Source organism: Pleurodeles waltl, chromosome 6, assembly GCF_031143425.1.
Source record: "Pleurodeles waltl isolate 20211129_DDA chromosome 6, aPleWal1.hap1.20221129, whole genome shotgun sequence".
Taxonomy (NCBI): domain Eukaryota; kingdom Metazoa; phylum Chordata; class Amphibia; order Caudata; family Salamandridae; genus Pleurodeles; species Pleurodeles waltl.
This window is the reverse complement of record NC_090445.1, coordinates 1,095,022,305-1,095,049,522: the sequence shown is the minus strand read 5'-3', so window position 1 is coordinate 1,095,049,522 and position 27,218 is coordinate 1,095,022,305. Positions and strand designations below refer to the sequence as shown.

The window sequence follows — 27,218 nt, the reverse complement described above, 5'->3', positions numbered from 1 at the left end:
TTTTAGACTAGCATCTACAGCTATGAACGACTCACCCGAAAGTATAAAAGGTTTTAGTGAAGGTGCAGATAACACCAAATCCTTCACTTTTTGGAAAGTTACATCCATGTGTTCGTCCCAGATAAACCTTTGACCCTTCTTGAGCATGGATCTCAAAGGTTGGACTATTAACGCATACCCAGGCACAAAACGTGGATAGTATTCGCACAGTCCCATGAACGAACGCAGAGCATCCTTATCTGAAGGAGCAGCAGCATTTTTTATGGATTCCAGATTGTAGAGTTTTGGCTTTATTCCGTCAGCTGAAATAGTATGACCAAGATACTCTACCTGTTCAACCAACATTTTACACTTTTCTGCTTTTACTGTCATGCCGTATGATTGTAGTATACTGAAGACTTTGCTCAAAAGAGCAATATGCTCCTCTGGTGTAACTGTGTGGACCAAAATGTCATCTTGGAAGGCTACGACATTGTCCAAACCACTAAACAAAGTGTCCATCATCTTTTGAAATACACTGGCTGCGGACGCCAACCCGAATGGAAGCCTGCAATACTTATATGCCCCAAAGGGGGTTACAAAAGTGGTAAGCGTTTGAGACTCTTCGCTCAAAGGTATCTGATGGTCTGCTGCGTGCAGGTCAATGATAGAAAAGTATCTAGAGTTACCTATGCTAGTAATTAACTCCTGTGTGTGAGGAAGGGAATGGCAGTCAATTAGTATGTTTTTGTTAAGTGACCTTAAGTCCACGCATAATCTCAAATCCCCTGATCTTTTCTTAGTAAGGACAATGGGTGAGACCCACTCAGAGGAGTCGGTAGGGGCAATTATACCTTCATCAATCAATTTATCTGATAGTTCTCTCAAGTTTTGCCTGATGCTCAGGGGCACTGGTCTAACTTTGTGAACTACAGGTAATGCCCCCTTTTTGAGCTTAATACCGTGTTCAAATCCTTTAACATTACCAACTTTGTCCTGGAATACGTTATGAAATTGAAGTTTTAGGTCTTGAATGACTGAGTTGGAAGACAACACTGACTTAACGGGGTCGCAACTTACTGGTACATCTGCTAGAACAATAGGTGCATGATGGCCGGGACGTAAAATAATACCAAGTTTGGCTAAATCCCTCCAACCAACGATATTTCTCCCATTGACAGCTACTTATACTTTGGTACGTACACGTCTCCCTAAGATTGACAATTCGGACCAGAAAAATCCTAACAAGTCTATATCTTGATCACCAAAGGCTTTTGGATTGATGTTGGGACACTCCAACTCAGTTGACTGTGGCCATAATGTAAAATACGTTTTATCTGCTATTATGGTCACTGGGGCTCCAGAATCTGCCATGACCATTAATTGTTTCCCATCAATGCTTGCCTCACATAAGGGTCCTTTAAAGTTACCTCCACTGGTGTCCGATTCGTTGCGTATACCCACAGTCAGTACTACATTAGATAGTCTTCCCATACATTCTGAAACACCATCATTAGACTCTTTAGTATACACATTACTGATACACACTTTGGATACATTGTTGCTCAAACCTGGCTTGAATTTACCCATTCTGCACATTTTTTGGAAATGACCTACTTTGCAACATTTCAAGCATTTTTTGTTTAAAGCAGGACAAGATGGGCAATTTCCAATGTGACCGTAAGAACCACACCTGACGCAAACAGTCATGCCAATACTCTGACCCGGATTCCTCCTACTTCTCTGGGTTTTGTCACTGATAGTACAAACGGAATCTTCCTCTGACACGCAGCTCACTGCCATATGAGGATTATGATTGGAAAGAACCTTGGAAGAGACTATAGACCTTTCAATACTTTTAGCGATATCAATAGTCTCCACCAATGTCGGGTTGCGGCAAGCTAAGAGGCGCTCCTGAATTTTCTTTGAAAAGCAATAAAAGACAAATTGGTCTGTTATGTATACATCAACATTGGCACCAAAATCATATTTGGCTGCTGGCACTTGTAACGTAGCCATATACTCTTCCACAGACTCATCCGCAGCCTGCTTACAAATGGCGAAATGGAATCTCTCTAATAACACACTAGATTCATCCGCATACTGTCTCATCATTCTCGCTTTTCCCTCCTCAAATACATTCCATGCTACATCGTCAGGGAGGGGTGTAGGTACGGGCGGTAAATTGTCAAAAACTCATTGGCCAGCTACCCCCAAATGGTTAAACAACAATGCCATCTTCCTTGCCGGCGAAAATTCATTGGCATCGATAGCCGTGAGATCATTCTCAAAAATTCTCAGCCACTCAGACCATTTCAACTCGGGCTTCCCATTTTTTTGTAAAAAGGGCGGAGGCTGGACAACGCCTTGGGAAGAAGCCATGGTATAGGAGTAACTAAGTGCACATGGAGCTCAAGAATGGCAAGGATGTAGGACAAGTTGCGCGAGGATAACAGTTAAATGCACAATATATATATATATGAACTGTTCCAAAATAAAGTCTTACAAAGTAATACAAAATTATGAGGTATACTATAGCATTGTAGTTTGAAAGAAATCTCGGTGATGTTATAGGTAAATGACAGTTTACAAAGTCAACTCCTGGTGTGCTCCTCTTCGTGGTGTCCAATACAAACGATGTGTAAAGGTTTCTGAACAGTACTCAAATTAAAAGGCAAAATTAGCAGGCAGTGCGCTTACCGCAGGTATTGGAAGATTATTCCTGGGAAACGTCTCTTGTAAGTGTCTCCGAGAACAGTGCTGAGCGGCTTCCCTAGATACGACTTCGTCGCAAAGAGGTAACTAGGCAACAGAATGTTAAATGGGAAGCGTCAGCAGCTACTGTGACACTTTAGAACACTCAGTACCTGGATGCAGCACCAAGGCAACAACTCGTCATTTCCTGCGTCGTTGCTGTGACGTGTGAATCAGCTTCCGTACGTAAGCGCGCTGCACTTCAGGGCGGAAGAAGATGGAATGAAGGCTTGCGCGGGTCTCGTGTATCAGGTGAGTTATGCCGAGCGTGCGCATCCAACGGTTCACATCCCAAACGACAACAAGTCTCTTCACGTGAAGCAGGCTCATAGAAGACAACAAAAGCATGCCCCAGCAGGGTACGCCGCCAAGAGTCTAGCGAAAGCCAATGCCGGGAAGCCAAAGACAGCAAGCCCTGCTAGACAGCTAGCACGCCGTGAGAAGAGATGCACATGAACCCCCTTGCAGCTGTCTGCCACCATTACAGTCAGGAAGATGGCACTGCCCGCCCCTGGCGGTGAATGGCCACCACCGCAGGAAAAAAGAGAAAGCACAAAAGGCGCCAGCAAAGAGCACCCTGAAGAGACTGTCTAGAGGACCCGAAAGCCCTCAGAGAGTGAGAAGACACACTGCACTAAGGAGGCCATGCCACCTGGCCACCCCAGTACCGAATATCTACCGTTGGCCCATCAATGAAAATGTCACATGGTTCCTGCTAAGCACGCATGAACCTAAGCAAGGCCAGGCTCCACGACGGCCCAGCCTCCAGGCGCAAGCACTACACCCTCGAGTGGAGATTGAAGAAAGGTGGTCCAGGGAGCAGATCACCAAGAAGATCCCTGAGGATCCTGTGAGAGGTCCAGGAGGAGAAAGCCAAGCCCTGCGGACAGGATAGGACCTGCGAGAGGTCCATGAGATGAAAGAATCAAGTTCTATTTACAAGACTAAGCCTTCGACAGGCCGCAACGGAAGGTGATTCACTGTCCTAGGAGCAGGGCACAACCAGCAAGAAGTCCATGTGAAGTAACATGCGACATGTGGCACAATGTTACCTTGCACAAGAAATTGAAAGGAGAACAGAGAGAAGCGTGTATTGACGTCATGTCATGAAGAAAGTTGGAAGAAGAAGAGTGTGTGACAGACCTGTCACACAGAAGATCCCGACAAACACAGGTGCGCAGGAGGAAGGAAGAGGATTGACAAGACAGAGAACTCATGCCACTACCAGAGAGTATATCCAGCAACACAAGCCAGCCACCGGGGTGTAGCGATGTCACTGGAGACAGCACAGAGGGAGTATCGGAAGTAAAACGCTGGAGTGCACAGACCAAGTAGCTGCCCCACGCTTCACAGTGCGACCATCCGGACACCCGTCACTGGCTACTTAAAAGACACGGCATCCCTGCTAGCGACTGCACCTGCCAAAGAGGAGAAAGAACTACACTAACGATGTAACATGTCCAGTAGCCACAAAGTCCCTCTAGTCACCCTCAATCCAAGCAAGACATTACCACCTGTAGAACGAGTTGTCAACACAATGGTCGAAATTGGAGCTCTCTTTTCCCGTTGCATTTTGTAGTGTGATGAGTTGGCTGGGGTGGGATGTATGGCACGTCAGTAGATGAATGCCTGAGTACAAATGCAGGTGTGCCTGGGAGTGTAACATTGGAAAAGGATGGCAAAAGCATACAGATGTAATGTAATAACTCATGTCCAGTTTTAAGAAAATATGCAAATAGTGATTTCCTGGGTTGATTATTGTATGGTTTTAAGAAGGAATTATATGTACAGAAATAATAATTGTATAAAGAACTAAAATACTATGAAATAAAATATGTGGATCTTATGAAAGTGGAAAAATTACAAAAATAAACAAATTAATATATATGTGAATGTAGGAAGAGTACTACTTCTGGCCAGACCATTCTTGGCTGTTTTCAAGCCATATGTGAAGAAATGCAGGTCAGTGGGATTTTGCATGTTTATTCATGGTTTATTCCCCCCTCATCCCAGACCTTAAAGTACGTATATAGGGGTACCTTTTTTTCAGGGACAGCTCCCACCACAGACATTTTGGGCCCCATAATGTACGTATTCGTGCCTCCGGACTTCCAGGATGACTGGGCACCTCACAGTTAAGCTGTTACACTTTAAGTGAGTTGGATGCAGCAGCATCTACTTTGGGCTTCAGCCACTTGGGAGAGGAACACTTGAACTTCAACACTCCTCTAAGAGATTTCCAAATGGATACCTTTCGCCCATCATACAGTTTCTCTAAGTTTTGTTTTTTGTATCAGGGTATTTGGCGGGGGGGCTTCATTGTCACCTGACCTGTGTGGAATGGCCTTGTGGGAACATTTTTGCAAAGTTACATTTGCTTTTCTATTTTTACTTATGTGAAGCCTTTGTATGTAGTTCTGTAGTAGTGGAGGATGTTCTGGTGGGAGGAAAAGCAACAGTACTTATGTACACTCTTCCAGATATGGGGTGAGGGGTTTACCCTGGACATCCCGTTCGACACCTGGTGCCCACACTGCCAATATACACCATAGGTAAATGCACTGACAGCATTACCACATTACAATGTGGCGACCTGGAACATTCACAGCAGGACGACCCCCACCAAACATTATAAGATTCATACATACCTTAAGCGTTGCCACACACATCGCCATGCTGCAAGAAAGTCACATCACGGCCACAGAACTCCAGAAAGTCCAGGCAAAATGGCGGGGACTGCTATGTGGCACTACCTCCTCGGTGTCTGCCTGTTTGGATGCTTGTATAGATGGCCCTGGGGGTCTGATACGTGGTGGTGAGGCACAGTGTAGATGCTGGGAGTAGGTATTTTGTATTAGAAGGACACTTAGATTGCTCTCCTCTTACAAGAGTAGGGATCTATGCCCCAAATTCCAATCAATCAGATTTCTTCGATGAGCTCACTCCTGCGCTCTTCTGAGATCCAATGGCTCCATGCATCTGGAGTGGTGATTTTAACTGCACACCGTACATGGACTGGGACTGTTCTGTCCACCCTTTACAGGGTGCCGAAAGTGTTCTAACAATGCACACCTCTGCCCCTGGGTGACACAAAGGTGCCACTCCCAATAATGGTGACTTGGTCACCCAACGGACAGGGAGTATTTCTTTAACTCACCAGTTCATGACCTTCATACCAGGATCAATCTGATTCTTAGGACTGACCAAACAGGTCCACTGATCCACCAGTCTGAATATTTGGCTTATACTTTTTCGGTTCATTGCCCGCTGCTGGTAGTGATACAGTGGGGCAGACCATGCCCACAAATCCCTACTTAGCGCCTTCAGACAGAATCACTTTTAGACCCCGCCGTTTGACCTCAATAAGGAATCTACTTCTTTTCAAGCTACAGAGTGGGATGCACATAAAGTAGTGCCACTGGGTCATTGCATGGAAGTCACTTGGAGAGAGTGGTGGCAACAAGGGATATAGGAGACGATAGAATTCAGCATTTTTATAGGCAATTCATAGAAGTGGAAATGCGTTTGAGTAGGTTGATCATGTTACATGGGGAGGGTGTTTTCTCGGGCAGGCTGCTAGCCTGGTTAGTTAGGGAAGACCAGCAACCTATCCTGATTGGAGCCATTAGGTGCGATGATGGCTCCATGGCCCCCATGCAGTCTGATATTAATGATGCATTCCAAGTTTACTATCACACAGCCTCTTTTGGAGGTGTTACACAAAGCTAAATCCTGTTGCCAACTTCCAGACTTACAGCACAAGGTGCTGATCGTGCGTCTTCCCAGACCACGACGGGATCCCCTCGATGTGCAATCCTATCGCTCACTGTCCCTTCTTAACCTCCATTGCAAAGTCCTGGGTAAAGCCCTAACAAAAAGGCTGCTTCCACAGATCGGTATATTGATTCACGAAGATCAATTAGTATTCAGACCGGGTCGTAGTACGTTCCTCAATATAAGGTGACTCCTGCAGATGATCCATGACACCCTCCCCCCCAACCCCCAGAAGCCTACGAAAAGGTAGCAGTATCTCTGGATATCGAGAAAGCCTTTGACACCCTCAGCTTGGAGTTTTTGGTAGCAACATTGCACTGTATGGGGTTCTGGCCAGGGTTCCTAGGTTAGATGCGTACATTGTATTCAAACACAACAGCTAGAGTGAGAACAGCTGATATCGGACAGCTTCCAATTCTAATGGGAACCAGGCAAGGGTGTTCGCTGCCACCACTGCCCTTCATGATTGCGATAGAGCCTCTCGTGTGTTGCCTGTGCCTGCAGGCGAGGCAGTGGGGCATTCGAGATTTAGCCATCCCCCACATTGTGTCGCTTCATGGGGACAATGCACTGAGCTTTTTGAATAATATCCAAGTCTTCCTTCTGGATTTGAAGCACCTGCTAGATGATTTCGGAGCTGTTACTGTCCTCAAGGTGAACTGGTCCTGCTTGTTCCCTCTCGTCCTGACTCCTGAGCCCCATAGAGCTGCCTCTTCAGATTGTAGACTCAAATGGTGCTACAAGACATTCAAGTATTTTGGGTATTCAAATATACCATATTGATAGAGCCCTCAAGGATGGCAATGTGGACTGAGTGCTACGATCTATAAGTGGATCTCTTCCCTTCTGGTATTCACTGCCCTTATATCCGCTAGGACGAGTGGCAATAGCCAAGATGGTAGTGCTCCCCAGATTGTTATATTTCTTTGCCACACTTCCTATCGTGATCCCCAGGTAGTTCTTCCACAAACTGAACAGTCTTCTCCTAGCCTTGATGTGAGGAACGGGTTGTCAACGCGTGGGTTTGGCAACAATGCAACAACCATTAATTGAGGGGGGTGTCTTCAACAGTGGCCTCTGCGCTGGCTTGAAGGGCGAGGCTGGGTGCAATCATTATATATACTTTCACCAACTAATCATGCTTCTCCACAGGGGGTGTCTAGTCTGATGAAGATGGCACAAGCATACTGGCATAGGATAAAGCATGGGCGGACTCCCACTATACCCTACTCACCCTCGATCTGCATGGAGCAGTTGTCATGTATGCACATGCTGGGGGTGCACCACAACATGACACCCTTTAAGGTTGGCAGGAATGAAAAGCTTGGGAGAGTTCTTCCATGAGGGGATTCTCATGTCCTATTCAGACATTATAGACACTTATGACATGGGTGCAGGCTACTTTCTGACTTATCATGGTGAGGGCCACCTGGGCGGTTCGTGGCACAAAGTCACCACAATCGCCTATCCTACATGCTGTCCTCACACATGGCAAGCAGCTTTGAGCCATCTCCATGCTATATGAGGCATTGGCCACCACAGACCTGGCGAATGTAGGGAAGTCTCTGACTCGGAATGATGTTCTCTCACAACCACTGATGGATAAGGCTTTGATGCAGGCTCTACAACAGGTGAAGGAGGTTTCTCGGAATCCCAGATTCCGTTTCTCACAATTTAATTACACACAACAGGCATATCTTTCTCCCCACCGCATTAAGTGTACGTTCCCTAAGTGCACACTAAGGCCCATATTTATACTTTTTAGCGCCGCATTTGCATAAAAAATGATGCAAATGCAGCACTAAAAAAGTATAAATATGAGCCTGAGGGGGTCATTCCGACCCTGGCGGTCCATGACCGCCATGGCGGAGGGCGGCGGAAGCACCGCCAACAGGCTGGCGGTGCTTCCTGGGCTATTCTGACCGCGGCGGTAAAGCCGCGGTCAGAAAAGGGGAACCGGCGGTACCCGCCGGTTTTCCCCTGGCCCAGGGAATCCGCTATGGCGGCGCTGCTTGCAGCACCGCCATGGAGATTCCGACCCCTTCCCGCCAACCTGTTTCTGGCGGTGTCCACCGCCAGAACCAGGATGGCGGGAACGGGTGCAGTGGGGCCCCTGGGGGCCCCTGCACTGCCCATGCCACTGGCATGGGCAGTGCGGGGGCCCCCTAACAGGGCCCCACAAAGATTTTCACTGTCTGCTTTGCAGACAGTGAAAATCGCGACGGGTGCCACTGCACCCATCGCACCCCTGCAACTCCGCCAGCTCCATTCGGAGCCGGCTTCCTCGTTGCAGGGGCTTTCCCGCTGGGCCGGCGGACGGCCTTTTGGCGGTCGCCCGCCGGCCCAGCGGGAAAGTTGGAATGACCGCTGCGGTCTTTTGACCGCGGTGCGGTCATTCGGCGGTAACCGCATGGTGGGCGGCGCCCGCCGCGGTCAGAATGACCGCCTGAGTGTCCAGGGTGCAAGCTTGTAGAGGCCAGATTCTATTACATTGTTTGGGACTGGCCAACCTACAATTGACATGGGTTGAAATTACGACCACCACTGCAGAATTGACAGGCCATGCTTTGACTCCCACCCCGCGAATCCTGCCTCCATGGGCTCCGCTTTAAAGCCAAGACGGATAAGCATTTACACAGGTTTATTGATCTTGCGTTTGTGCTATTCAAACTGCAAATTGCAATGCAGTGAAAGGCACCCTAAGTTCCGTACACTGCTAAATGGCTGACTACACTACTGCAGTGGGCGCTCAAGAAAGCCGGTGTACTATGCAATCTCTGTCATAAGAGAGTGGCAGGAATGGGAGGCAGGACCGGGGATACCTACAATGTGAACATTGATGCCCAAAACGACACCCACTCACCACCGGGGAGTGGGGTTTTAGCTGCTTATGGTGAGATTGGTCACACAAAGACCACCTATTCGGCTCACAGATCCATTGCATTACAGAGCTCGAGTAAATACCTGTCATGGGATGCAGCACAAGAGTCCTGGGGCCCTTCCCTACCATCGTTTGGATCCTTCGGTACCTTCTGTTATACTTGGTGCTTCCCGGACGCATCCTACCACCTCATGAGTGACTTTTCCCCCTCCTCCACCTTACAAGCTATTATATCACACACATGTGCTATTGTATATGCTTGCAGGTAATTATTTCTGTATCAGGTTGGAGATGAGTATGCCGTTGTATGCATACTTTCACACAGAGCACATTTTTATGGCTTCACTGTTGCTTTTGGTAATATGAAACAATAAAAATAAATCTGACAAAAGGAGGCCCTGGGGAGACTGTCAAGGGCTGGTATCATACTGTGCAAGGAGGCGTGCAGGTTCCTTGAATAGGACGTGGAGTATTTAGGGTATTGATTCCCTGCTGCAGATGAGAGACCAAAAACATAATTAGTTTGTGTCATTTTTAATATGGTTGTGTCCTTACAAAATAAACAGCTTAGGCCCTTTATTGGTTTAAGTGACTATTATGCTACGTTCTTGAAAACTCTATGGAAAAGCCAGATGATTTGAAGTTTTTACTGGAGAAGAGTGTGAGATATGTGTGGCAGGAGGCTTGCAGAAGGGTTATGATTCTATAAAACAACCCATACCTCAAGAAGGAATCTTGACACATTTTGATGTTAACAAGCAAACTGTTACCACTGTGGAGGTCAATGTAGCTGGGATTGGGGTAGCACTCTCTCAGTTGCATGGCAGTAAGGAGACGATTGAGGTCTTTGCCTCGCATGCCTTAACCGAAAATGAAAGATACTATTTTGTTGTTGAGCAAGACGTGTTGGCAGCAGCTTGGGGAGCGAGTATTTCAGATGTTTGGCGTACCAAGATAATTATGTATACAGATCACAAACCGTTGAGCGGGGGGTTCTGACAATTGGCCAGGTTGGCTACCTTTGCAGGAAGACTGAAGAATTTCATGATTGAGATTGACCACACTCCTGAATGGAATAATTGTGTGGCCGATTGTATCACGCACTTGTCTGACTCGGGTGAAATTGTGAAAGATTTTGAGATGGAACAGGTGGTGCCCGTGTTTCAGATCTTGTGGAAGGATTGCATGAGTGTTTCTACAAATGTGTGGATTACTGCTGTAAACAACGACGATGTCAGGAAAATTATAATGGAGTTGCTTCAGAAAGGAGAAAGGACTATATGCCAGTGTAAGCTAGGCCATATTCCACTGTTATGGATGAACTCAACTTTTGTGACACCTATGTAATGCACAGCCATAAGTTTGTACTTCCATAAAGTATGAAGGAAAAACTGATTTTCCTAGCCATTAAAGGTCATCTTGCCAAACCATGACATAAAATGATTCAAAGAAAAGCTACGGTGGTCAGGTCTGGGAGCACAGGGCATGTTGAGAGTGGTTGACTGTAAAGAAGTAGAGAAGTGGTTGAAAACTGGTGGAAGGATACAGTCTCAGAGAGTGCTATATCGAGTTGTACCTTGGATTAAGGCTCATTTAGAGGTTATTTGGCCTTTTGCTGTTTTGTCAGAGGCTAAACATTTTACGTATGGGTTGATGGATGTATATTCAAAATGGTTGGGAGGTGTTTATGACTTCCATAACTACATTGGGAACAGTCAAGGTGCTTAAGGATATTTTCTCACACCAATGGCCAAACGGACAGTGCAAATAGAATGCTTAAAGGTGTGTCATGGATGAATGTGAGGAGTTGCCTGAAAGTTGATGATGCCCTTAGAGATTACGTTAGGGTTTATTACAATACTGGTAAAGGTTATATGCAGCTATCTCCATTTGTAAAGATGAGAAGAAGAGATGCAGGTTTGAAGTTGCTTCCCTATTGGTTACAGGAAACAGTATGTGTCCAGAAAATTGGAAGTAATGGTTTTGGAAATTGTGAGGGAACTAGAAAAGGGGATTGAGTTAAGGTGAAGTTTGGTCGAATCATGGCTGGCTTCTGAAAGTTCAAGGGACCCTGGAGAGTAAAAGTAGCCACTGTCAATTTGGTGGAAATAGAGAATAGGCCAAAGTGGAATTTAAGGGAGGCTTCATAACAGACAGGTGGTACGTGCAGTAAGGTTGTGGATGATGTGAGGAATTGTGCTGTTTGATGATGATAATAACTCACAGAGAATTGACAGGTGCAGTTGTGAGTGGCGCTGTGGGTCAGATGTGAATCAGGTGATGGACAACCCATTGGCTGTGGATTGTCTGGTGCCTGTGTGGGCACGTGTGACCTTGTAATTAGGACACCTCAACATTTACCTCAATCAGAGCACCCACAATCCGATAAATCGTAGATCTTGTTAAAACTCAATTTCATGAGGTAATGTGTCCTCAAGGCACGGCAATTTTGAACACACATGACAGATCGGAGGATATATTTAATTAAGGAAAGGGGCCCACCCAATAACTGAATTCCGGATCAGCAGAATTACTTTATTGCAAAATTAAAAAGTTTGATGATACAGAGTGAATACCATGAAGTTTCTTAGGGCCATATGTACGAACACATTTTCCCATAGACACAGAATGGGCAAAACTGCTTGCTACATCTGGCCCTAAATGAATAGGGCAAAACAGACAAATGCAAAATCAAATATTATTCTAAGTTCCAAGTGGACAGCAAACTCAAGAGAGAGACTGACAGCATCCATAGCAGCATACAAATCCTCAGGAAAGTCTTTTACTTCACCGTCAAAAGTGAGTGTTTTGATACATTATTCTTCCATGTGAAATTACCGAAACTGCAGAATTACTGTGATGTGAGCAAATGTATCATTTAATTTGCAAATCAGAACACAGTTCTTTTAACTGTCATATTGCCGTAATACCTACACACTAACCCACTACATGAATAATTACTCTACCTGTGCTATGCTAATGCCATTGAGAGAAGGTGGAACAAACTAGACAGATGAACAACAGCACCTATTATGAATGAATAGGGCAGAGTGAACTAATGAAAGGGCCTTGAAATGCAGTTGTACCTGGGAAAGTTCATCAAAAACACAAAAACAATGACGATAAACTAACATGATTCTACTTCAGTTTGTACTGCAGAAGTATTAAACAGTGAGATGTGCAGGGGGAGGACAGCAGTGATATCTATTTTGAAGAATACAGTTTTAGGCCCAAATTTAGTCCTAGGCAACAGGGTTCACAAAATACTACTCAACGTAGGAAAATTGCTTTAAAAACAACAGTACTATATCAACAGGTACGTGTGAAATTGAGTGTGAAACTAAGTTCTACATATTGCTAATGATGCACAAAAATTTAAATGCACAAAAAACATTCTCAACTATGTATACACTGATGTAATGCTACTGTTGTTTAAACAAATTTCCTATGATATATATATATATATATATATATATATATATATACACATACACATATATATATATATATATATATATATATATATATATATATATATATATATATATATATATATATATATACATATATATATATATATATATATATATAACCTACGGGCGCTTGCCAGTAGGTAGTTATAGTTAGGACCTAGTTTCCATAGGAAAAGCTTTTTTTGTTTTGCCAATAACTTGGTCTCCTTTGACAAATCTTCAGAATGTTTTTAAAACTAGTATGCCACTCAATTCAGCTGCTATCTGTAACGTTCCACAGTGACACAGTGATTCGTCAAGTGGCGGCCGAGAAAAAGGGGTGTCCCAAAACTTATTTTCCCCCATGTATTATCTCATTGGGTCTGTAGACATAACCTCAGCTCAAACCACTTAACGGAATTACACCAAATTTGTCAGGAAGCTAGATCTTGCTGTGCAAATCATATTTGTGATTTGGTGTAAATCGGTTTAGTAATTTTTTAGATTGTAAAGGGAAAAAAATGTATATCCAGGATCGCGAAGGCTCCGTGGATCCCAGAGATCCTATGTTAAGATCTGATTGGCTGTCAACACTTCAACCAGGAAATGTTGGCAGCCATTTTGATAGTTGGACTCTGCCGAGTCCCAAAAAAAAAACATTAAAAAAAGAAAGGGGGGCAGGGTAGGAATACCGTGACCACCTAGCTCTGGTGCTGAGTTCCCCCAGGGACCCTGCCAGGGAAAATAAGTATGGGGATTTTTAACCGAAAATCACAGAGGATGGGCAATCCATAAAAAAATCCAAAGAAAAAAAAAACAAGCACGGTTCCCCAAGCTTGGGGTTTTTTTTTAAGCCCCTGGGTGGGATAGGTCTGGTGGGGGGCATGATTTAATTAATGTAAATTTTCGAGCGCCTCATGCAGCCCCACCTCAAGGGGAGATTTACCCCCAGGGACCACCACCTTCCCGAGGTTTATTTTTATAGTGGGAGGGGGGCATGCAGACCCCAAGTCAGTATATAGAACTTAAAAAAAACATAATTACCCCAGATATGACATTCCTCAGGATATCTTCTATGACATCATTGCTAATATCACTGTAACATTTGCAGTAAAATTACTGATGATAAAACTGTGAATGGGGGGAGCGAGTTATAGGTGCCATAGGGCGCGAGTTATAGTTAGCTGAAATAACTCAAAACTAACAGCAACATTTCTATGGTTTTGTCATTGCAAATTCAAAACCTAACTTAACGTCCCTCTAACCTTTGGGTTTTTTCCATGAATTTCTATGTTTTTTAAATTCTATTTCCTAACTAGAACGTCCCTTTAACCTTTTTTTCTGGGGTCACCCGGACTCTCAAAATCCCCCATATCCCCCATCTTCTAAGCTACTTCTAACTTCTCTTTACCACTACCTACTGCTAAATCCTGAAATTACCCTTAACTTGCTGGGGCATGTTCTGGTGTTGCCTCTACTGGTATCCTCTCCCGAAGCCTCAAAAAGAACAAAATTGGTGGAGGAACTGGTGCATCACCAGAACAAGCCCCAGAGAGCATGCTATTGCCTTTTTGTGTTACGCTTTATATTTGTAGCATAAACTTTCACTGGTGAGGGTATCTGGCGCAGAGCAGGTGTGTGTGCTTACCCTTGCCCATGGTCAGTTGATTAATTGAAAAGACAGGTCTTTGAATTCTTGTGGAGTTCTGGAAAATAAGAGGAAGCTCTAATGTGTAGTGGAAGGCCATTACACACTTTAGGAGTGATGTAAGAGAAATCAAGTTCTCTTGAACTGGTTCTGTGTATGCTTGGGGTGTGTACAGGTAGGAGTCCAGCAGAGTGGAGGTATCTGGGTGGTTGGTGGAAGGAGATGCCACTGGTCAGGGAGATGAGTCCTAAATTGTGTGGTGCCTTGAACACGTGTGCGAGGAGTTTCAAATGAGCATGTCTGTGTATGAAAAGCCAGTGTAGCTCCCAAAGTGGTGTGAGCTCTGGTTGGGAGGTTGAGGATGAGTCTGGCTGCCGAGTTCAGGGTGGTTTGAAGTCTTCTATTGAGTTTCTTGGTTATCCCGGCATAGAGGGTGTTCCCATGGTCATGCTGGTGACTAGGGCATGAGTGACAGTTTTTCTAGTGTTGCTTGGGAGTCATTTGAAGATCTTCCTCAGCATCTTCAGTGTGAAAAGATGATTCAGTAATAACACTGACTTGTGTGGACATGTCCGGTTTCTGTTGATGACTATTCTGAGATTCCTCGCATGGTTGCTGGTGAGAGGATCCAAGTTCAGCTGAACACAAGCTGGAATCCTATGGTGAGGTGTCCTTTCTGAAGATCACTGCTTCTTTCTTGTCAGTGTTGAGCTTGAGACAGTTGGATTTTATCCAGTTAGCGACTTCAGTCATGCAGGCAGTTAACATGTTATGTTATGTTGGAAGTCTTGATGGAGAGGGACAGAAGTATGGGTCGTGTTCCATCAGCATATGAGAGGATGTTGATGACTTGGGCGCAGATTACATTGGCAAGAGGGATCATGTATTCATTGAAGAGTGTGGGGCTGAGCGATGTAACATGAGGCACTCCACAGTTGAGCTTACGGGCTTCTGAGCAGTAAGGTGCCAGGCTGATACCTTGTGTTTCATCTGCTAAGAAGGAGCAGATCCAGTGGAGAGCTGGTCCATGGATGCCAATCTCGTGCAGGTGCCTGATGATGATGATGTGTGAGACTGTGTCAAATGCTGCAGATAGGTTCAGGAGAATTAGTGCTTCAGCGCCTTCTCTGTCACAGATCATGCAAATGTCATCTGTGGCCGTGATGAGGGTTGTGTCTGTACTATGATTGGGCCCGAATCTAGACTGCGCAGCATTGAGGAGCTGGTGGTTGGTGAGGCAGTGGTTGATTAGTTTCTCTAAGACCTTTGTTGGGTAAGGGTCTGTAGTTAGAAAGCATGGCTGAGTCAGAGGATGTTTTCTTGAGCACGGGCATGACATGGCATGTTTCCAGGTGTCCGAGAATGTTCCGGAGTCGATGGAGGTGTTGAGGATGGTGTTAGTGCTTCACTGATTGGTAGGAGTCCTTTGGTGAAGGTATGTTGGGGACAAGGGTACGATGGTGCCCCCGAATGGATGGTCTTCATAGTAGCAGGGATTTCGACAGTAATGACAGCAGGCCACAAAGTCCAGGTTCATTCTTCAGCCATGATGGGAACCTGGGTTGTGGCAGTGACATGGTCTGGTTGAGGGTCAAAGTTGCTGAATATGGAGGTGATTTTGTTACAGAACAATTCCAAGAGCTTCAGGCAAAGGACTGCTGGATGATGCAGGAGATACAGTGAAATCTGTGAAGCTGTTAGTGTCTGTGTCGTTGCGATTTGGAAGAGCAGTGTCCCTGGTGTTCCTTACCTTGCTGTCCTTAAAGCACTTTAAGGACAGATACACCTTCTCTCCAAAGAGACAGGTCCTATCAAAGGAAATATCCATAAGTGACTGCTATATGTCACTGGAGAATCCAGTGGGGCGGATCCAAGTGCAGTGTCTGATCTACACACCAATTGGTTGCCTCCAGGGCCAATCTGATGGAGTATCTTGCCACATCTTGAATTAGGCGCTCGAGGTTTGGCATTACATGGTCAAGATATCTGCCACCATGACCTATAATACGAGTACATCTCCCAGGATAAAGCTGGTATTTACTTACCTGAGGATGAAGCTGGATGATGAGACCAACATTTTGGCAAATGCCTACATATGTTTTGACTCCGTCTGGCAGGATGGTCAGAAACACATTGGAGTTCAGACATTGGGGGAGGCCTGCACCACCAGGCTTTCTGATGTTGGAGGATGAAGGCAGGGTTCAACACAGCCAACCTGTGCTACCTTGTTATCTGGCTGTTGACTGGTGGGTAAAACTCTTGTTTTTCCCAGGTGCCCAAAAGTGCCTGTAAGTGCCTCATTGAATGGAAATAGAGGCTCCTGGTTAGTTTGTCCAGGATAAAGCACTTTACACATTAGTCTTTAGTTCAGTGCTGGGTAGTGGGAGGTCTAAGACTTTTGCTGCCCTCCTTATCACTGTGGCAAAGCAGGCAGACTCTTCTATGTCTACAGCTGGGAGAGGGGAGTGGAGGCCAGTGCCATGAGAGGTATTTAGACCACAGTCATCCTGCAAGTCTAGAAAGAAGTTTTGGTCATCATACCCAGGACTGGAATAGTCACAGTCTTCTCCAAATTCATGTTCGCGATGAGGGAATTATTCAAGTTCAGAATGACGGTGGAGGTGAGGTCAGTGCAACGTTGTTGGAGGTTGCTCTGGGTTCACCTCAGTGTCTGAAAGGACAAGAGGCTCTTCCTCCTACATAAATTCATTGTCACTCTGGCTGCAGCACCATAAGGAGCATTGGCGACCTGGCTGGAAGCTGAGGGCCTTTTGGGGCAAATGGCAGTTGGCATCAGGAGCGGACCCGCTGGCAGTGATCGGACTGGGAGCCACCTTGGATCCTTGGGGATCTGAGTTGGAAGGTGCAGAAAGAACAGAACTTGCATCAGTGCACGTAGATGGTGTTGATATAATGGACAGACCCAGTGCAGAGCCGCACAAGTGCCACTATCTTACACGCAAGAGAGTTGCTGTGAAAACCTTACAGATCCAGTCTGGCCCCTGTGGAAGTTCACAAGGCAAGGGTTCTGTGGTTAGACGTCTCTATCAGAGCTACAAATGGTCTATTGTGAAAGATGGCTGGGGAAAACTCATAGTAACAGTCACTGCATGACGGCAGTGAAGGTCCTGAATTTCTATACCAGCAACCATACACACAATGGGTGAACTTGGGCAAGTCACAGTAAAATGTGCAAACTGCCCTCTGCAGTGCTCACCATCTCCCCTTTCTTACCTCTATACCACTCTATTACTCATAACCTGCGTCTGCCTTGGCGCTCTGCTGTCATAAGCGTCTCTTTTTCCCTGTTACAGTTATCAAGGGTCTATATGTCCTTTTTCCTATGTTTGCACTCATCTTTCACACTACTTCGCTCAAACACTGACACAAATATAGCTACTTGATGGCAGTAACATGACTGTACTAGCACCACTGCTGTGACACCCGGAATTCATTCTACTACTCATCACGCATAACACCAAAATACTCCCCACATAGGACATACTCAAAATGCACACTATTTCCGATCAGGCAACAATAAATTATTGTGAAACCTATGTACGCTATCCCTCACTCCTCCACTCTCAATTACTCTCTTAGGCACTGCAATCTTATAAAGTTTAAGAGCACAACTCTAGTCAATAGTGTGACCACTATTGTTGCGGAAACTGGCTCAAGTCCTGAAATTCAAATCTATACATTAATGATTCAGATGTGTTTGTCTATTTAGTTCAATTTAAACAAGATTACAAGACCCGGAATACATTCGGCTAATACACCTAAGTCCAGGATTCGAAAAAATATCAGTAATGACCTGGAGAGAGGTGGTTATTCAACAGGTGAATCATATACAACAGAAAGACACTTCCCACATTGGCACACAGTAACAACTCTTCCAACCAAGCACTCTCTGTGGTCAGACTGGCCTAATGGGCAACCTGCTAGTACCAGAACGGCTTGCCTGACAGGTCAGTATGTGAGCTGTGGTTTTTTTTGTTTTTTTTTACTGTTTATGGACCTGTTTTATTGTCTGGCTGATGGTTTTGGCATGTTTTCCCTTCCATTCCCACAAACTGCCTGCAGCAAGCACAAATGCATAGCATGTTCACACCTTGCAAACCACCTAGGTAACATCTCTTTAAGAGTTCAAAACAGCCCTGATTTGCAAATGTGCACTTTTTTTAGCTATCAGATACCTTGGATTGGCAAGTGGGGCAATCGGCCATTGGCTGATAGGGTTCTGGCTGAGGCCAGTTAGTAGGCTGCTTTTTTGGTCTACTAAGGAGACTAAGGTGTCCCTGACTCCACCATAAGTGCAAACATGAAAGGTTGGTACAGCCTTTCAATACATCTACTGAGCCTGACCCCATGCATGTGAAGTGAGAGCAGCCAGCTAATTGTCAGTGGCCGAATGGCAATGGCCTGCTCCATCTACAAGAGCATGACAAGTGCCTGCCCCGGCTCTCTCCAGGTGTGACAGAGGCGTCAATGAGCTGCTCTTTGGAAGCCATTAGTACCTGCTTTGCAGCAGCCTGGGTCAGGGGAGAGGACTTAAGGGATAGTGGGAGGCTGGTAATGACCAGCGAGGGCGCAGCTCAGTTAATTTTTGTAACCCTCCCCTCCATGGATCAGGCAGAGATAAATCAGTCTCCGTTCCTCTCCCTTGTCTGTCAGATATCAATTACCGCAGTCAATAGGGAGAGGTTGTGGTCTTAGCCGACTTTGAAACTGGGAAACCAGGTTCAACCTGCATCATCAGCTCAACAGCCTGTGATTCTAGGCAAACCACTTAAACCATATGAGCCTAAAAGAAGCAATATGACCTTCTCTAATGTTATCTGGTGCTCATGTGAAGTTCACCAATGCTTTTGGCTTAAGTTTGTGCTATTTAAAACTGCATGTATGAGGGGTTTTTGTAGTCTTCCATTTACACACTAGCATCATTCACTTTGTCGGAACGTACATATGACGCAAGCAGCAAGTACAACAAAAAAACAGATGCATATTTCACCAGTCTCTGGGCATCTTGGGGTCTCTCTCAAGTACTGTAAAAAACGTGTATGTAAAAAGCCCTTAGTGTAAAAGACAGACTAGGTCTGTGCCACAGCCTGCTTCCCAGGGGACATTAATCAAAACATCCACAGCAAACTTATGAGTAAAAAAGCAAATAAAATTGAGTTCCTATTATTTTTGAATAATTCTGTGCTTCCAAAGTATGTTTTTTCAATTGGAATGTTAATTTCCTTTTTAAGTCCTGTCCGTATAAGCTTGAAAATAGTTCTATTAGGCAAATATTTGCCACCATTTAGCTCCATGATCCTAACAAAGCAGTGTATTGCGAAAGGTTGCGATCTGCAAATGTGGGCCACTTTTTTTGCATGCACTGGCTAATTGTGGACGCAGTCCACCGCTGCTCACGAGGGCACTTTTACTTTGGTACCAGGGTTTACAATCTGGCACTCTCCAAATGGTGTAACATGTTACCCGTTCTTCAGTGCTCTTCGGGGTCTCGTTGGCGCTATATAAATTCAAAACAACGCCACCACCACTTGCATCAAGGCTCAACACAGATCGGGGACAGGTGGGCTGTGTGAGAAGTGCATCTGATTGTAGAGGACTTCCGGCCCATTGCTCTTAAACCGACACCTTTAAACACACAAAGGCAAGCGCCTAGAGGAGATTAGTTTATCAGTGTGTGGGCTAAAAAAAAATCCGAGTATATCAGTTATATTCCTAGATAGGCCGACTCCTCTCATGTTTGATTTACTTGCTAATCAACAAAAGAGAAAAACAAACTCGGATTACATGCAGCTAGGGGCAGTGGGCGTTTGAACACGGTGCTGTCCGGGCATTAGAAAACACCCGCTTCCATCTCACCTGCCTCAGCTGCTTGGAAAGATCCCATTGCCAGAACCAAGAGCAGGAAGGCTGCTGTCCGTTGCCCCTCCATGCTGGCGGCTGTTATCAGCACTCAACCTTTGCACGCTCTGGGAAGGTCCATCCGGAACCTGCAGTCTTGAGGGATAGGGCCTCAGCGCAGGTGGATGACGGGGCAGGGCCAGAGGAGACCGCCTCAGCATGCAAAGGGGACTCCACGCAGCTCTCTTCAAGACGATCTCAAATTCCATTGTCGACTGCCAAGTTCACGGATAGCGGAGCACTGGCCAAGAGCCAATACTCCCAATTTAGAAAGAGACTCACGATTTTCGAACTAACGTGAACTACAAATGTTATTTTTCTTTTTTTTTTCCCTTTTACAATTGCCTCCTCCGCAAGTTAATTTTCTAAATATAGCCCTCTTATACTCATTTCTAAAACTTGTCCGCTTGGCTTTCTCCTAATGTCTGCATTTAGGGAGCTCTTAGCCGTCTATAGGGCAAGGTGATAGATAACTTGTCGAGTGCAGGATGAGCGCCTTGAAGGCCACAGACGCGCCCTGGGTTCAAGGATGTTCATGTACAAGTTACTCATTCACCTACCGAAAGCTATAGACTTTCAATGAGTCTGTTGTGGTCTGTGGAACGTGGCCCCTGGCCCTCACCTCAGTTGTATCACAAGGGTGCTTTGTTGGCCTTAATGCAGCCAAGAAAAATATGCGCCAAATTTCTCTTTCAAAAGTAAAACTGCCGTAATTGAGGTGCAGTGGGCCTCTCAACCCACCGCACCAGCTGCACCCTAGACAGCCATGCCACTGCTCCACCTGAACGCCAACAGCGGGCGATTAAAGCCTGCCGGAAGCGGTATGCGGCCTTCTTGCTACGTCAGCCCTGCGGACATTCCATCCTTGCACTGCCACGCCTACAAACAAACACATAGCAGCAGCGGGCGCAGGTGGCAGAATGTAGCGGCCAGCAGTAGGATAGGAAGAAGCAGGGAGCTGAACTGAAATCAAAACCAATCTTGGCAAAATATGTTCAAACCAGCCACACCCTGCAGGAAGCTGAGACTACAAAGGGGCTATGCATGGATGAGTGTTGGTCCCAATTCTGAAAACAGCTTCTAGTCAGGGGCGTAGGAGCCAATACATTTCTGGGGGGACAGGGACAGCCATGGGGACTTTTCAGTCGACCGTATACAAATCGCTTGTTGTTTGCGAACTGCAGGCTCTGATAAATGTACACAATCACATATATTGGAAGTGAAATAAGAAGACAAGATGGCATGTTGTCACAGTGTGAAAGTATATATTGTTGTTATTTACATTCTCGAAGTAATTATCTCAAATGTGAAAATAACATGTTGATTAACCTTACATCTTCATGAACCAAGCAAATAAAGGTATGAGGATAAAAAGGAAGAGCATACCCTTTGCACCCGACACCTATCATGCCCCTCGCCTCATGCCAATTGGAACCACACTGGAGATATCAAAAGCGATTAGATACAACAGTTGTAATCTGTGCTCAGAAACCATAGTTCTAATAACACTTCTACTCCTGTGTGTGATCAGCTCCACATCAGTCATACTTGGAAGCATTTCAACTGAAGGAGTTATAGGATATATAAACATGGGATTCGTTAATCCCTGTGTAAATTGCAGTCACTGATTTCTTTAGAATTGGCTATTTGTGTTGCACCAAGTAATTGAGTATAAAAAAAGACATTCACTGATTATAAAGAAAAGACATCAGAAAATGACTATTATAAGGTTACACAAAGGATGATGGACAGAGTACTGAACAATGCAAACACTCACCCCCCAGTCACAGATCTGGGTTTAATCCATTGTTCTTTTGCTCACTATGCCACCAGAGTTTGGACCCAGCCATTTGCAAATCAGTCTTGACCCTGTTCCTCATGGGAAGGTTACTACAGTCGAGAGATGACATCACAGTGTCTTCTGCCACAGCTAGCAGCCAAGGTGAAAGGCAGATCAGGTCACAGAGCATAGTTACTGCTGCTGTTTAAAGCAACAAATGGAATGTTGCTTTTCTTTCTTCTGCTCCATTTTAATAGCTTGCAAAGACAGAAGCTATGCACTAAGGTTTTAGGTGGTTTGTGGAAAAGTTGATGGTGTGATCATGTATTATATGAGGTAAAATACTCCTTGCGTACATAAATATATTGCAAGTCACCTCAAAGTCCATACCTTATAAACAAGCATTAGCAAAGCCAATAGGTCTCGCCTATGCAAGATCTATTGCCTTTGCCAATGTGTTTTAGCCATGCTGTACACTAATAAGACTTCTATTCAGCATGGCTAAAAGTTAATGGCGTAAAGGAGAAGGCTGTGTCATTGATTGGTGTGGCGTAGTGTCATGGAGTAAGTAGACTGCCCTACAATGGAGTAGTAAACTAACTCTAAAGGAACAAGGGTCCCTTGAGTAAAATGCAACACCACTCCAATAAACAATGATATTAAAGCAGTATCCAAATGGAAGGTTTTGTGCATTTATTCAATCAAAATATAAAAGATCAAACGTAGTGGGAAAACATCAACAGGGGAAATCGAGAAATACTTTGATATTCGGGCACAAGTTATCTGGATGACCTTCTACCAAAAAACGAATAAAATATGTTTATTATCGTTTTTTCATAAAAGGGGCGGGGCCACAGGCTATGGCATGCACTGAGCCCCTCACTGCACATGTATGTTTGTCTGGCCTTCTCGGGCTGGCCAAACACACATGCGCAGTAGGCTCTCTCCAGCCCAGCAACACAGTTGCTGGGCTGGAGAGAGCATGAACAGCTCCCAGTATGCCTGGGAGTGCCCTGGTGAGCACTCCCAGCCAATCTTGACGCTACGCTGAGCAGCGTCAGGATTGCCCGCAGGGCAGGCTGGGAGCCTGTGCCTGCAGGCTGTTGGCAGAGAAGAGGAGAGGAGCAGCGCAGTCATGAAGGCGGCACAGGTACGTTTTTTTTTTAATTTAATCAGCCCCCCAACAGCGCGTGTACCGCCCGCCCCTTTTCAGTACCGCAAGCCGCTCCTGATTATGAGTGACATTTCAACGACTATGAGTGACAGTTTATCGCAGGCGAAATCATGTGACGAAGAAGAGGGAATCACAGAAATCTCATAATATATTGAGACTCCTATATTTCCTGTTGTACACCAGCGCCACCTTGTGGCCTTTGATAAACACTACTCAGAGCTTATCTAGCAAAGTGAGAAACTGGAACAAGAAGGTTCAACCGCACTTTAGGGCACATTTCTTTTGCGTGACAATCTCAGGTATTGCAGTAATGCAGGAAAGACCAGATATGTGTTATTCTAACGCGAGATGCTTGGCAGGGCTGCTAATGAGTCCAACAAGGCTGAAACGGATCCTGGGTTGCTTGTGTTTCGATCTCGAGTGGGCATTGCATGGAAGTTCAGAAGGGTCCATTCCTATGACAAGGAGCATGGTCAGTACAGCTATTCATAATGCAGAAAATGATAGACTGGAATGCTGCCCAGACTGACAGCCAATGGTTTAGACCAGTGTTTCCCAACCTGTGGGTCCTGACCCACTAGAGGTTTGCCAGCCAATTTTTGGTGGGTCAACAAAGTCCAGGCAAAAAATAAAGATACCTTTAAATTCTGTATTTATCTTGGGGCATTGGCTGTGCTTCAGTGCCAAAGGGCAAATGTCAGGCTATGTCTTCTGCTGCTTATTTTTTAAGATGAATGCTGGTATTCTGAAACTCCTCTCGCTTTGCATTCAGAGAAAGAAAAGTAAAGTGAATTATGTAACATTCTCATTGGGTACATGAAGGGTGAAAGGGAAGAAAGGCTCTAGGGTGTCATTTTCTTTATTAACACTACAAAATGTAAATATCTGTAAATAAACTGTGCACATTCAGCTGGTAGGAAGCAAAAATAAAGCATATTTTTGCAGTTCCAAGGTGTGATGGAAACAAAGATTTTAATAGGATCAGAACAAATCAATACACTTTACTCGGTGATGCAAAAATAATAAATATTAATGGAAACCTGATTTCCATACATCATTTATGTTCAATATAGTTTCTTAGTAAAATTGTGTCTGTGCAAATTTTGTGACCATTTCAATAAAAAATGAGCTGGCAGTAAAGACAAGGCACTACTCCATGATGCCCTAGTTACATAAAAAAATGCCCTTCTCATGTCCGTTAAAACTAGGTGTGTTGTGAAAATTTGAGGTACCAAGTGAGTTGTAGTGCTTAAACATTTGGGAAGCACTGGTTTATACTATTTCCTAGCTTTCTTCCATTATCTTTTGTGTTTGATGCAATGTGCGCCCTTTGCACACTGTGCCTGAGGAGCCAAGTGACACCTCACTGACGAGGCCAAATAATGTAAAAAATAGTCGATGGTTATTTGAGCTGGAATGATACATTTTAGACCTGGCATCCTTGGCGTTATTTCCCCCTGTCTTTTTTGCCTTTGCTTCCCATGTTGTGACTGTGTGTTGGACTCTGTTTTTGCTGTTTTTGGTACTCTGGGCACTTTACCACTGCTGACCAGTGCTAAAGTGTAAGTGTTACCTGTATAAATTGTATGTGTACATTGGCTATCCACGATTGGCATGTTTGATTTACCAGTAACTCCCTAGTAAAGTGCACTAGAGGTGCCAAGGGCCTGTAAATCAAATTCTACCAGTGTGCCTGCAGCACTGGTTGTGCCACCCACATTAGTAGCCCTGTAAACATGGCTCAGACCTGCCACTGCAGTGTCTGTGAGCACAGTTTTAAACTGCCAATTCGACTTGGCAAGTGTACCTACTTGCCAGTCCTAAACCTTCCCTTTCTATACATGTAAGGCACCCCTAAGGTAGACCCTAGGTAGCCCCATGGGCAGGGTGCGGTGTATGTTAAAGGTGGGACATGTACTGATGTGTTTTACATGTCCTGATAGGGAATTACTGCCAAATTCGGTTTTCATTGTTACAAGGCCTATCTCTCTTGTAGGTTAACATGGGGGCTGCCTTTAAATATGATTAAAGGGCAGATTCCCTTTGGGAGCAGATAGACATATGGAGTTTGGGGTCTCTGAACTCACAATTTAAAAATACATCTTTAGGTAAAGTTGGTTTTTAAATTGTCAGTTTGAAAATGCCACTTTTAGAAAGTGGGCATTTTCTTGCTTAAACCATTCTGTGACTCTGCCTGTTTGCGGATTCCCTGTCTGGGTCAGATTGACAGTTGGGCGGATTGTGAATCCCCTCTAGAGAGTGAGACAAAGGGGTCTGGGGTGTAGCCTGCATATCCTGATGAGCCATTGGGCTAGAGTGGAGGGAGGAGTGGTCACTTACACTTGAATGGTCTGTGTCTGCCCTCACACAATGCCATCTCCCACTGGTGAGCCTGGGGCCTGGCCTGGGCAAAGCAGGATTCTGTAAACAACAGAGACTTTCCTTTGAAGTTTGCCTAATTCAAAGGCAGAAAGGGGTATAAGTAGTGGACCCAAAACCCCAGATGTTTAGATTACATCTGGAATCAAGAGGAACCTCTGCCAAGGAGAAGAGCAGAAGAGCTGAAGGAGGACTACTGCCCCTTTAACTGTGACTGTGCTTTGCTGGGTTGGCCTGGAGTTGCTGCTTCTGCCTGAAAGAGGACAAAGACTGGACTTTGTGGTATATTCCTGCTTCTAAAGAATCTCCACGGGCTTGGATTGAGCTTGCCTCCTGTTTTGAAGTTTCAGGGCCATCAAACACTTCCTCTGCCAGCACCTGGACTCTCTGCTGAGACTCCTGCCCTTCCAAGTGGTGCCCTGTCCAGTCTCTGGGCCATCGAGAGGTGAAGTTGGCAAAACAAGGACTGAAATCCACACACAAAACACAGAGCAGGGAAAATTTTGATGCACCACCTGTATTGTGTGGCAAATCGACGCACTGCGGATGGAGAAACGACGCAACACCCACTTGCTGCTGATAACGGTGCAATCCCATGCAGCGCGGTTTTACAACACAGTGCAACCGGATTTCTCATGCATCCTCACTGGGCGTCAAAGTCATCGTGAACCTACGCGATTCCGGGGTGCCCTGTCTGGAAATCAACGCATTGCTCTCTTGCAAGGGAGAAAAACAACACATTATCTACCCGACCGGAGAATAAACGACGCACAGCCTCAGTTGCGAGTAAGGAATCGACGCATCGCTGACTTTTCTGATGCAAGCTCACTCGTTCGGCTTTATTTTTGATGCAATCCAGGTACTTAGTGTAAAATCAACGTTTTCATTACTTTCTATTGAGTAAGACTCATATTCTTTTGAAAATTCATACCTTGACTTGTGTATGTAGGATGTTTGTCATTTTGGTCTTGTTTGATTTAGATAAATATTGCCTATTTTGTTAAACTGTGTGTTGTCCATTTTGTAGTGCTTTTACTGTATTACTGTGTGTTTTAGTAAAAATACTTTACACATTGTCTTTGAGATAAGCCTGACTGCTTGTGCCAAACTACCAAGGGGGTGAGCAGGGGTTATCTTGAGTGTGTAACTTCATTGCCCTGACTATATTGAGGGTCCCTTCTTGGACCGAGTGCAAACTGACTGCCAACCAGAGACCCCATTTCTAAAAATACCAGAGCAGTTGCCAGAGGTTTAGACAATTTGAATGCATTCCTTCCATCACCTTCTGTGTGCTGTTAGAGTATAAGCTAAGAATTTGAATGCACAGCTTTTATAATATCACCGTCAGCGTCCAGGAAGAGAGGAGCAGTAATAGCACAATGTGCACAGTCATGATCTGAGAGCTCAGCACAAGCTGTGCGTAAGACCAATCACAATTACAGAGGGTCAAAAAAAGGAAACAAAAACAAGGGAATGTA

The 27,218-nt window shown here is 45.0% G+C and overlaps 1 protein-coding gene across 1 annotated transcript in view; it reads right to left on the bottom strand.

Annotated features, from left to right (window-relative positions):
- Positions 1 to 20,468, bottom strand: part of LOC138300602 (heparan-alpha-glucosaminide N-acetyltransferase-like) — a 1,159,463-nt gene extending 1,138,995 nt beyond the window's left edge. The window contains exon 1 of the mRNA XM_069240195.1: positions 20,366 to 20,468. Coding sequence (XP_069096296.1) covers positions 20,366 to 20,438 — 73 coding nt within the window. The 5' untranslated portion in view covers positions 20,439 to 20,468. The remainder of the gene's footprint in view (positions 1 to 20,365) is intronic.
- Positions 20,469 to 27,218: the final 6,750 nt, after the last annotated feature.